At 50.3% G+C, this 11,484-nt stretch overlaps 1 protein-coding gene across 1 annotated transcript; it reads left to right on the top strand.

The window, feature by feature from the left end:
- The first annotated feature begins 942 nt into the window (after nt 1-942).
- On the top strand, nt 943-9,055 carry LOC121639285. The gene is made up of 8 exons (XM_041984445.1): nt 943-1,509; nt 1,643-2,036; nt 2,133-2,307; nt 2,484-2,782; nt 2,898-3,067; nt 3,169-3,420; nt 3,521-3,731; nt 9,036-9,055. Exons 1-8 carry the CDS (start codon nt 943-945, stop codon nt 9,053-9,055), a joined length of 2,088 nt encoding a protein of 695 aa, XP_041840379.1.
- The last annotated feature ends 2,429 nt before the right edge of the window (nt 9,056-11,484 follow it).

Raw genomic sequence — 11,484 nt, 5'->3', positions numbered from 1 at the left:
TACACGTTAACTTCAAAAGGCCATAACTTCCCCAAATCTGAACCAAAATGGATGAAAATTAATATTCGGGGTCCTTGTACCATTCCCAACAAGTGTGTGCCTCGGGGGCTCGATCAGACAAGCAGAAAAAGATCGCCAAACTGTACTTTGGATCTTGTCTTTATTTAAACATGGTGTCCGTCACGTTTGAGCTCAGAACTGGACTTATACTGGACAGAAATGGATGAAACTCCAGATTTGTGTTCCTAAACCCCCCGTGCTTGTGTCACACTGATTTCAGCTCGATCCGTTCAGAAATGCCTGCGCTATGGCCCCGAAACGGAGCCCTCCTGGCTGGGATACAGCGCAGATTCAGCTGTTGAGCATGCGCTGGACTCCTGGCAATCTGATTGGTTGAGAAGTGGCCCTTCGCTCCTGTGTGTATGTGATGTGGTCAGAGAGGTGCTGATTGTTGAGAGAGGAGCTGACCGTCGTTACACCTTCGAAGAAGAGAAAAAGAGATAAAAGTAAGTTTATGGCGACTTGTACTTTATTGTTAAAGAAACGCAGAGAAAAGTGGTTAGGGGGGAGACATTTAAATCCCCGTTTAAAGGGAATGACAGGCGGAGTTAAGTTTTGCAGCTTTGCAGCGTGCAAAGTGCATAATTTTGCATTAATAAAGAGCTCATAACTGAAGCTTTATGAGGATGTAAGTCCCCTGGGTTTTCAGCGTGTTTTCAGCGTGTTTTCACCGTGTTTTCGCCGTGTTTCTGCCGAGAAAACGGAGCGAGGGGAGTGGGGACAGCAGGGAGGGGGAGGGGGATGTTTGTTGTAGTACAGTAGTAATTACACCGAGTAAATAATTATGACTACATTATAACAATTATCAACATGTATTTGTGTGTATTTGTTTGACCTAAATTAATTATTTTAAACTGTGCCTTTCAGATGTTTACCTGCCCGATGTGTGAGAGGCGTTTCATTCACGTCAGTAAACACCTGAAGACTGCCCACCTGGTCTTCAACAAGGAGGAAAAGAAAATACTGGTGAACCACGCCATTGGGAGGGTAGGGTACCGTACCGCTAAGTGCCCTGTCAGTGGTTGTGGTTACCAACAGACCAGGCTGGATCGACACCTGAAGGAGACGCACCTCGAGCTTGAACCATACCAGCTGCACTCCAAGATTGAGGAGGTCAAGATGTCGCAGACCATCCAGCTACTTCGGGCGCTCAGGGCCTCCAACCCCACTCCGATGATGGTGTCGTCTCTCGACCTCATTGAAGAGATGCAGGAGCACATTGTCGATGTGTCCCCTCCTCAACAGTCACCGGAGCCAACGTGTGGAGACCCTGAGTGCGTGCAGAGAACCCACATCTTGAAGCGCGAGATTGAAACACTGCGTTTTGAAAAGCGGCAGCAGATGGATGACATCAACGACCTCAGGGCAAAGGTCCAGGTTCTTCAGCGCCGGGTGCGACGTTACAAGGCCCGCTTCATGTCCAGTGGGAGACCACACTTGGAGCCAATGGTGAGTTCCATTTTTCTGTGCACAGGCACTGAAATGATCTGGGGCAAAAAGGTCCCAGACAGCCCGTTTGATTTATTCTTTTTATTCCCCCCACCCTGAAATTTCTGAATGTTTTTCCACTTGACTCGCTCAGTGTGACGAAGAGGAGGCCGGGCCGTCCAAAAGGGTGCCTGCACGACAGCCAGTCCCGCTGGAGGTGCAGCAAGTCCCGCTGGAGGAGCAGCCAGTCCCGCTGGAGGAGCAGCCAGTCCCGCTGGAGGAGCAGCCAGTCCCGCTGGAGGAGCAGCCAGTCCCGCTGGAGGAGCAGCCAGTCCTGCTGCAGGAGCAGCCGATCCCTCTGGAGGAGCAGCCGAGTCTTCAGGTGGAAAAGGTGCAGCCGCCCCAGCAGCAGGAGGCTCCTGTTCCCCGTAAAAAGTCCCGCAAAGAGAAGCATCCGGGGACAACGCCGATTAAAGGGTACGCACCCTGGACTGAGGGCTCGGGACGTGGGAACCGGATGCGGTTTATCCCTATCCCCCCCGCCATGGGTAAGTGTGATTTTTTTTTTCTATTTGCACCACTAACTTTGGTCTGCTTTCACTTGTGTGCAGACTTTAATCAGATCAATTATTTCTCCTTTTCAGAAGAGTACCTGGATACCTATCGGGACTTCCATGCTGGACTGAACCCCACGCGCAAAGTTCTTGAGAACGCTAAGAGCAAAGTAAGCCGTGTCAAGACTTTCATCTTCTATATGGCACACGGCCACTCCAGGCTCTGTGACTGGCTGTTCCTGGACGACATGGCGAGGATTCGAGGGTGAGTAAGGGTGCTTTTTCATCTCTGACCCCTTTAGCTGTACACAGGAAAAACAGAAGAAGATGCAGCTGTATTTTTTTTGTTGAAAATTCACCCTGGAAACATATAATAAAGCGTGTTCTCTCTCTCTCTTCCTGTCCCCACTATTTATTCTCTCTTCTTCTTTCATCCAAAAGCTGGGTGCGTTCCCTGGTGAGGGGGGCCAAAATGAAGGTGACCACCGCAGAATTCTACCTGAAAAATGTGGCAAACTTTGTTAAGTTTGTCAGCGAGACCCCTCCCCGAACCAGCCGCCTGACAAAAGTCCAGATCTTTTCGCTGCAACGGGAGATCCGCATGTGTATTAAGAACCTGCAGCGGGAACTGGTGGTCCACAAGATGTCGGTGAAGAGACAGAAGGTGGGGAAGCTTCCTCTTAGGGAGGACCTGAAAGCATGCCTCACACGGGGAAGGCAGAGGATCCCAGAGCTGCTGGGTAAGTTCCTCTTCTCAGTCTGTCTTTCTCTTAATTTAAAATGACTGACAGAGATGATTTATCAATACAGTTTCATGCTGAGTGCTCTCTGTCTGTCTCCCTCCCTCCTCATCAGACGATCTGGAGGAGGAGTATTCGACGAGAGATCGCTTCCTCCTTTACGGCTTCCTGACAGCCTACTGGAGCTGCCTCTACGGCCACCGGCCAGGGGTTTACGCTAACCTCACCGACGCCGAGGTCGTGGAGGCAGAAAACACGGGCGGGGAAGATGGCTACCTCCTTTATGTAAGCACTCTGACACTCCAGCCCAGTGGTGTGAGGTGGACATGTTAGCGGATTGCAGGCTCACACATTTTTCCCCTCTCTGTCTCTGTGTGGAATAACAGGTCAAAGAGCACAAAACGGCAAGGGCCTTTGGTGAGGCCCAGATGTTCCTGACGGCTGAGGAGTTTGGGTGGCTTCAAAGGTGGATGGCCATAAAAGCCACCACAAAAGAGGACAAGAACTCCTTTCTGCTGTACACGAAGGGCAGGGGGCCGTCCAAAAATCTGAACGTGTACCTGCGGATGGCCTGGCGGGAGATGGGTCTCAGCGGTGAAATAAATTTCACCCTGATTCGTACAGCTATCGCCACATATGTAAGTTCCCACTCAAGCTCAATTACCGCTCAGACAGACATGAAAACTCTGCTTTTATGTTCATTAATTGTCTTTAATTGCTGTTCATCTTGTCTTCCAGGCAAAGCAGTCCAGCAACCCGGCGGACCGGAAGAAAGTGGCCGAATACATGTGCCACGATGTCAGAACGGCAGACAAGTACTACGCCAGAAACCCGGACGTCGCTGAGGCTGCTGCTATCCGGGGCATCTTCGCCAGCAGCCTGGAGGAGATGCCCAGCACTTCGGGTGGAGCTCTGCCGTTGAAAAAGAGAAAGAGGCAGGCAGAGGAGAGTGAGGAGGAGGAGGGGGAGGAAGAAGAGGAGGAACTGGAGGAAGAGGAGGAGGAGGAGGAGGAGGAGGAGGAGGAGGAAGAGGAGAAAGAGAAGGAGGAGGAGGAGGAGGAGGAAGAGGAGAAAGAGAAGGAGGAGGAGGAGGAGGAGGAGGAGGAGGAAGAAGGAGAAGACAAGGAGCAGGGCAAGGGAGGGAAAAAAGGGGTTGGCTCCCCCTATGCCAGGCTCACCCGGGCGGCTGCCCGCACCAGATGTTCTGTCCAGCTGAGCCCTTTCAAAATAAATCAAATGAAAGAGGTGTCAAGCCGAGTGAAAAAAACAATAGCCAAGAGAAGGCTAAACTTGTCCAAATAAAAGATTTAGACGTAAATTTGTAAATAGTTCATTGTTTATTTTGTTTATTGTTGTTCTTTATTATTTATTGTTTGTTTCTTTATTTTTCTACCATTTTTTTATTAAACTTGTAAATAGTTAATTTATTTCTTTATTTTTGGATTTGTTCATTTGCAGGTAGTTATTAGATATCATAGATTTGTTAAATTAGATTATTAGGTTATTAGGTTGTTATTAGGTGTGTGTGTTTCATGAAAATGTTCCTTTGGTTGTTAGTTTTAAATAAATTTGTTAAATGTTTCCTGATTTGTGTCTTATGTGGACAAGGGGTGAAAGAGGGGTCCAGTGACAATAACTAAACACAAGGAAAAATGAGGTTAAAACTTTAAATAGTAAGAGGTAAATAATTTTATTGAATTAAATGATACAAAATTAGAATGATTAAACTTTGCAGGCATTTTAAACAAGCAAAATACAAGTTTATGGATAAATAACATTAAAATCCCTCACATCAAAGACAGGAGGTCAGCTGCGGTACGTGGACAGAGGCTATAAAGTGGTCATCTATGAAGACATCGGGCTGAAACTCATACCACACACTCAGTGGACTCCCCTGAGTCCACCTAGAGAGTTTCAGCCCACCAGGACCACGTTGGACCCAGTTCTGGCCTCTGTCCTCCACCTGGAACCGGACCTCAATGTTAAAGTATTAGCAGAGTACACGTTGACTTCAAAAGGCCATAACTTCACCAAATCTGAACCAAAATGGATGAAAATTAATATTCGGGGTCCTTGAACTATTCCCAACAGGTGTGTGAAGTTTGGTGAGGATCAGACCAGCAGAAAAAGATCGTTAAATGCACTTTGGAGATGACTTGGATGCAAGATGGAGGCCGTCACGTTCGATCAAATAAATAAATTTCTCCTGGACAGAAATGGATGACACTCCAGATTTATGTTCCCAAACCCCCCGTGCTTGTGTGACACTGATTTCAGCTCGATCCGTGAAGATATGAGCCGGTTCTGGCCCGTGTCCTCCACCTGGAACTGCACATTGGCTTACAGTTCCAGGTGGAGGACACGGGCTGTAACTCGGTCATGTATGAAGATATCGGGCTGAAACTGATATCACACACTCAGGGGACGTACATGAGCCGCCCCAGCGAGTTTCAGCCTCCTGGGACCATGTGTGACCAAGTTACAGCCCGTGTCCACCACCTGGAATTGGAACCCAATGTCCAGTTCCAGGTGGTGGACACGGGCTGTAACTCGGTCATCTTTTAAGATATCGGGCTGAAACTCATACCACACACTCAGGGCACGTAGATGAGCCCCCCCAGCGAGTTTCAGCCTCCTGGGACCATGTTTGACCGAGTTATAGCCCGTGTCCACCACCTGGAATTGGAACCCAATGTTCAGTTCCAGGTGGTGGACACGGGCTGTAACTCGGTCATTTATGAAGATATCGTGCTGAAACTCTTACCACACACTCAGTGGACGCCCCTGAGTCCACCTAGCGAGTTTCAGCCTCCTGGGACCATGTGTGACCGAGTTACAGCCCGTGTCCACCACCTGGAATTGGAACCCAATGTTCAGTTCCAGGTGGTGGACACGGGCTGTAACTCGGTCATCTTTTAAGATATCGGGCTGAAACTCATACCACACACTCAGTGGACTCCCCTGAGTCCACCTCGCGAGTTTCAGCCCACCAGGACCACGTTGGACCCAGTTCTGGCCTCTGTCCTCCACCTGGAACCGGACCTCAATGTTAAAGTATTAGCAGAGTACACAAGGCCATAACTTCCCCAAATCTGAACCAAAATGGATGAAAATTAATATTTGGGGTCCTTGAACTATTACCAACAGGTGTGTGAAGTTTGGTGAGGATCAGACCAGCAGAAAAAGATCGTTAAATGCACTTTGGAGATGACTTTAATGCAAGATGGAGGCCGTCACGTTCGATCAAATAAATAAATTTCTCCTGGACAGAAATGGATGAAACTCCAGATTTATGTTCCCAAACCCCCCGTGCTTGTGTGACACTGATTTCAGCTCGATCCGTGGAGATATGAGCCGGTTCTGGCCCGTGTCCTCCACCTGGAACTGCACATTGGCTTACAGTTCCAGGTGGAGGACACGGGCTGTAACTCGGTCATCTTTTAAGATATCGGGCTGAAACTGATATCACACACTCAGGGGACTCCCCTTAGTCCACCTAGTGAGTTTCAGCCTCCTGGGACCATGTTTGACCAAGTTACAGCCCCTGTCCTCCACCTGGAATTGGACATTGGCTTACAGTTCCAGGTGGAGGACACGGGCTGTAACTCGGTCAGACTTTGTCCCAGGGGGCTGAAACTTACTAGGGGGGCTCATGTACGTCCCCTGACTGTATGATATCAGTTTCAACACGATATCTTAAAAGATGACCCAGTTCTGGCCTCTGTCCTCCACCTGGAACCGGACCTCAATGTTAAAGTATTAGCAGAGTACACATTGACTTCAATAGGCCATAACTTCCCCAAATCTGAACCAAAATGGATGAAAATTAATATTCGGGGTCCTTGTACCATTCCCAACAAGTGTGTGCCTCGGGGGCTCGATCAGACAAGCAGAAAAAGATCGCCAAACTGTACTTTGGAACTTGTCTTTATTTAAACATGGTGTCCGTCACGTTTGAGCTCAGAACTGGACTTATACTGGACAGAAATGGATGAAACTCCAGATTTATGTTCCCAAACCCCCCGTGCTTGTGTCACACTGATTTCAGCTCGATCCGTGGAGAAATGAGCCGGTTCTGGCCCGTGTCCTCCACCTGGAACTGCACATTGGCTTACAGTTCCAGGTGGAGGACACGGGCTGTAACTCGGTCATTTATGAAGATATCGGGCTGAAACTGATATCACACACTCAGGGGACGTACATGAGCCCCCCCAGCGAGTTTCAGCCTCCTGGGACCATGTTTGACCGAGTTACAGCCCGTGTCCTCCACCTGGAATTGCACATTGGCTTACAGTTCCACGTGGAGGACACGGGCTGTAACTCGGTCAAACATGGTCCCAGGAGGCTGAAACTTGATAGGCTGACTCAGTTGAGACCCCTGAGTGTGTGATATCAATATCAGCTCGATCCGTGCAGAAATGCCTGCGCTGTGGTCTCTGAAGCGGGCCCGAGCATTCCTCAGCCTTCTACCCGCTGCACAGTGCTCTGATGCCGGCCAGCCTCCTCCGCTGGTCCCCGGTCGACCAAGTCGGGCTTGTAACGGCAAAACCGCCGGTCAGAAAATTATGACAAAAATGACAGGCCTTCCCCAACATCCAAAGAGTCTGTCACACCGATTTCAGCTCGATCCGTGCAGAAATGCCTGCGCTGTGGTCTCTGAAGCGGGCCCGAGCGTTCCTCAGCCTTCTAGCCGCTGCACAGTGCTCTCATGCCGGCCAGCCTCCTCCGCTGGTCCCCGGTCGACCAAGTCGGGCTTGTAACGGCAAAACCGCCGGTCAGAAAATTATGACAAAAATGACAGGCCTTCCCCAACATCCAAAGAGTCTGTCACACCGATTTCAGCTCGATCCGTGCAGAAATGCCTGCGCTGTGGTCTCTGAAGCGGGCCCGAGCGTTCCTCAGCCTTCTAGCCGCTGCACAGTGCTCTCATGCCGGCCAGCCTCCTCCGCTGGTCCCCGGTCGACCAAGTCGGGCTTGTAACGGCAAAACCGCCGGTCAGAAAATTATGACAAAAATGACAGGCCTTCCCCAACATCCAAAGAGTCTGTCACACCGATTTCAGCTCGATCCGTGCAGAAATGCCTGCGCTGTGGTCTCTGAAGCGGGCCCGAGCGTTCCTCAGCCTTCTAGCCGCTGCAGAGCGTTCAGATGCCGGCCAGCGTCTTCCGCTGGTCCCCGGTCGACCAAGTCGGGCTAATAACGGAAAAACCGCCAGTCAGAAAATTCTGAAAACTTTCACACATGTTCCCCAACATCCAAAGAGTGTGTCACACCGATTTCAGCTCGATCCGTTCGGAAATGCCTGCGCTGTGGCCTCCGGACGCGGTCCCGAGCGTTCCACAGCCTTCTAGCCGCTGCACAGTGCTCTGATGCCGGCCAGCCTCCTCCGCTGGTCCCCGGTCGACCAAGTCGGGCTTGTAACGGCAAAACCGCCGGTCAGAAAATTATGAAAAAAATGACAGGCCTTCCCCAACATACAAAGAGTCTGTCACACCGATTTCAGCTCGATCTGTCCAGAAATGACCGAGTTATAGCCGCTGTCCACCAACTCCACCTGACGTTTTAACGCAAAGTCTCACCCGTGTACAAGAGGTCATAACTTCCCCAAATATGCTCCGAAATGGATGGGAATTAATATTTAAGGTCCTCGTTGAAGGCCAAACAAGTGCTCCAAGTTTGAAACAAATCGGACAAAGTACAGTCCAGTTATGACACTTTGAAACAGGTGTACACGTCTGATACTTGCCATTCAAACTCAGGTCGAGTTCAAGGACACGATTATAACTCGGCCGTACGTGCACGTAGAAAGCTGAAACTCCAGATTCAGACTCCTGGAGGTCCACTCACACGGCCACACTGATTTCATGCCGATCTGTCCAGAAATGACCGAGTTATAGCCGCTGTCCACCAACTCGACCTGACGTTTAAATGTAAAGTCCCACCCGTGTACAAGAGGTCATAACTTCCCCAAACATGATCCGAAATGGATGGGAATTAATATTTGGGGTCCTTGAACCATTCCCAACAGGTGTGTGAAGTTTGGTGAGGATCAGACCTGTAGAAAAAGATCGCTAAATGCACTTTGGAGATGACTTTGACGCAAGATGGCGGCCGTCACGTTGGAGCAAATAAATAAATTTCTCCCGGACAGAAATGGATGAAACTCCAGATATGTGTTCAGCATCCCCCCGTGCTTGTGTGACTTTAATTTCAGATCGATCCGTTCACATATGTCCACCGTTATGTCCAACAGAAACTGGTGTCCACGGCTGAGACTTTACAATGGCAGCCTTAGGTCCACTTCGTGTACACGGACCTAGCGTAGTCCTGCGGTCACGTAGAAAGCTGAAACTCCACACACGGGGTCCAGGAGGTCCAGTCACACGGCCACACTGATTTCAGACCAATCTGTCCAGAAATGAGCTCGCCATAGCCCCTTTCCTTCCGTCAATGTCTCGGAACGGCCGAACTTTTCAAGATGGCCGCCGAGAGGTTTTCGGACCATTACTGGCGAACGCCTTGCTCTAGGGAGCTGAAAATCACAGGGCAGGTCCGGCGAGATCCCCCGCACGTGTCCTGCGAGTTTCGGCCCGATCGGTTCCGAAACGGCCCCGCCAGAGGCCGCCGTCCGCGGCTCGGAACACTCGGCCCATGTTCCGTTATAGGGTGGAGTACTCGAACTTTGAGGGTCCGCTTCCGAGCCCCGCGTGTTCCCACGGACACGAAACTCGCCGGCCCGGTTCGTGGGCGTCCCAAGAGCGAGTCCTGTGAATTTCAGCCCCCCCTGTCCAGGGGAAACCCACTTTCCGGGATGCATGGCGGTCCGGAAGCCTGCCCTCTGGCGGACGAGGCGCGCAACTGCGTTTGCGTCCCCCACTTTGACGATTTATTTCGGGGTCACCGCCTGGGGGTACGCGTGCCCTGACCTCCCGTAGCGTAGAGGAGACCCGGACGTACGCGTGGATGCCAGGCACGCCGCTCTGCGACCGCGGGGGGCTCGGGAAAGTGCGCCCGAAAATGGCCCAAAAACGGCAAAATCGCCCCATTGTCAGGTATAGGCTCGCGTACGCGGTGCCGACCGTAAAGTCCTAAGGGGGGATCTGCACCAAACTTGATAGGATTCATACTTGTGACACCCCAAGTCCAGCAAAGAAGTCAATAGAACACCTGTTGCCATGGCAACGGGGTGGCCGCCATCTTGGATTTCACTGCCATTTTAACGAACTAGTCTGAGGGGATTCGTGCGACTCACTTCAAACTTGGTGGGAAGCTTCCTGACAAGTTGGGGACCAAACGCTCCTCAAATCTTTCTAATAGGAAAAAGCGTGTAACCGTGGCAACCGACGGAAAAATGCCCTCGCCATGAAACACGGTTGCTTATATCTCCATAGGAATACGTGGGATCTGCACCAAACTTGACAGGATTCATACTTGTGACACCCCAAGTCCAGCATTGATGTCAATAGAACACCTGTTGCCATGGCAACGCACTGCCCGCCATCTTGGATTTCACTGCCATTTGAACGAACTACTCTGAGGAGATTCGTGCGACTGACTCCAGACTTGGTGGGAACCTTCCTGACAAGTTGGGGAACAAATGCTATTCAAATCTTTCTAATAGGAAAAAGCCTGTAACCGTGGCAACAGACCGAAAAAGCCTCCTCGCCATGAAACACGGTTGGCTCATATCTCCATAGAAATACACGGGATCTTCACCAAACTTCACAGCATTCATACGTGTCCCACCCCAAGTGCAGCAAAGAAGTCAATCGAACACCTGTTGCCATGGCAACGGTGTACCCGCCATCTTGGATTTCACTGCCATTTGAACAAACTAGTCTGAGGGGATTCGGGCGACCGACTCCAAACTTGGTGGGAACGTTCATGACAAGTTGGGGACCAAACGCTATTCAAATCTTTCTAATAGGAGAAAGTGTGTAACCGTGGCAACCGACGGAAAAAGCCTTCTCGCCATGAAACACGGTTTGCTTATATCTCCATAAGAATACGTGGGATCTGCACCAAACTTGACAGGATTCATACTTGTGACAACCCAAGTCCAGCATTGATGTCAATTGAACACCTGTTGCTATGGCAACGGGGTGCCCGCCATCTTGGATTTCACTGCTATTTGAACGAACTAGTCTGAGGGGATTCGTGCGATTGACTCCAAACTTGGTGGGAAGCGTCCTTACAAGTTGGGGATCAAACGCTCCTCAAATCTTTCTAATAGGAAGAAGCGTGTAACCGTGGCAACCGACGGAAGAATGCCCTCGCCATGAAACACGGTTTGCTTATATCTCCATAGGAATACGTGGGATCTGCACCAAACTTGACAGGATTCATACTTGTGACACCCCAAGTCCAGCATTGATGTCAATAGAACACCTGTTGCCATGGCAACGGACTGCCCGCCATCTTGGATTTCACTGTCATTTGAACGAACTAGTCTGAGTGGATTCGTGCGACTGACTCCAAACTTGGTGGGAACCTTCCTGACAAGTTGGGGACCAAATGCTCCTCAAATCTTTCTAATAGGAGAAAACGTGTAACCGTGGCAACCGACGGAAAAAGCCTTCTCGCCATGAAACACGGTTGGCTCATATCTCCATAGAAATACACGGGATCTTCACCAAACTTCACAGCATTCATACGTGTCCCACCCCAAGTGCAGCAAAGAAGTCAATCGAACACCTGTTGCC

This window comes from Melanotaenia boesemani, chromosome 5 (assembly GCF_017639745.1).
Source record: "Melanotaenia boesemani isolate fMelBoe1 chromosome 5, fMelBoe1.pri, whole genome shotgun sequence".
NCBI lineage: Eukaryota > Metazoa > Chordata > Actinopteri > Atheriniformes > Melanotaeniidae > Melanotaenia > Melanotaenia boesemani.
Note: the sequence above shows the minus strand (reverse complement) of the source record. Positions and strands in the feature narration are given on the sequence as shown.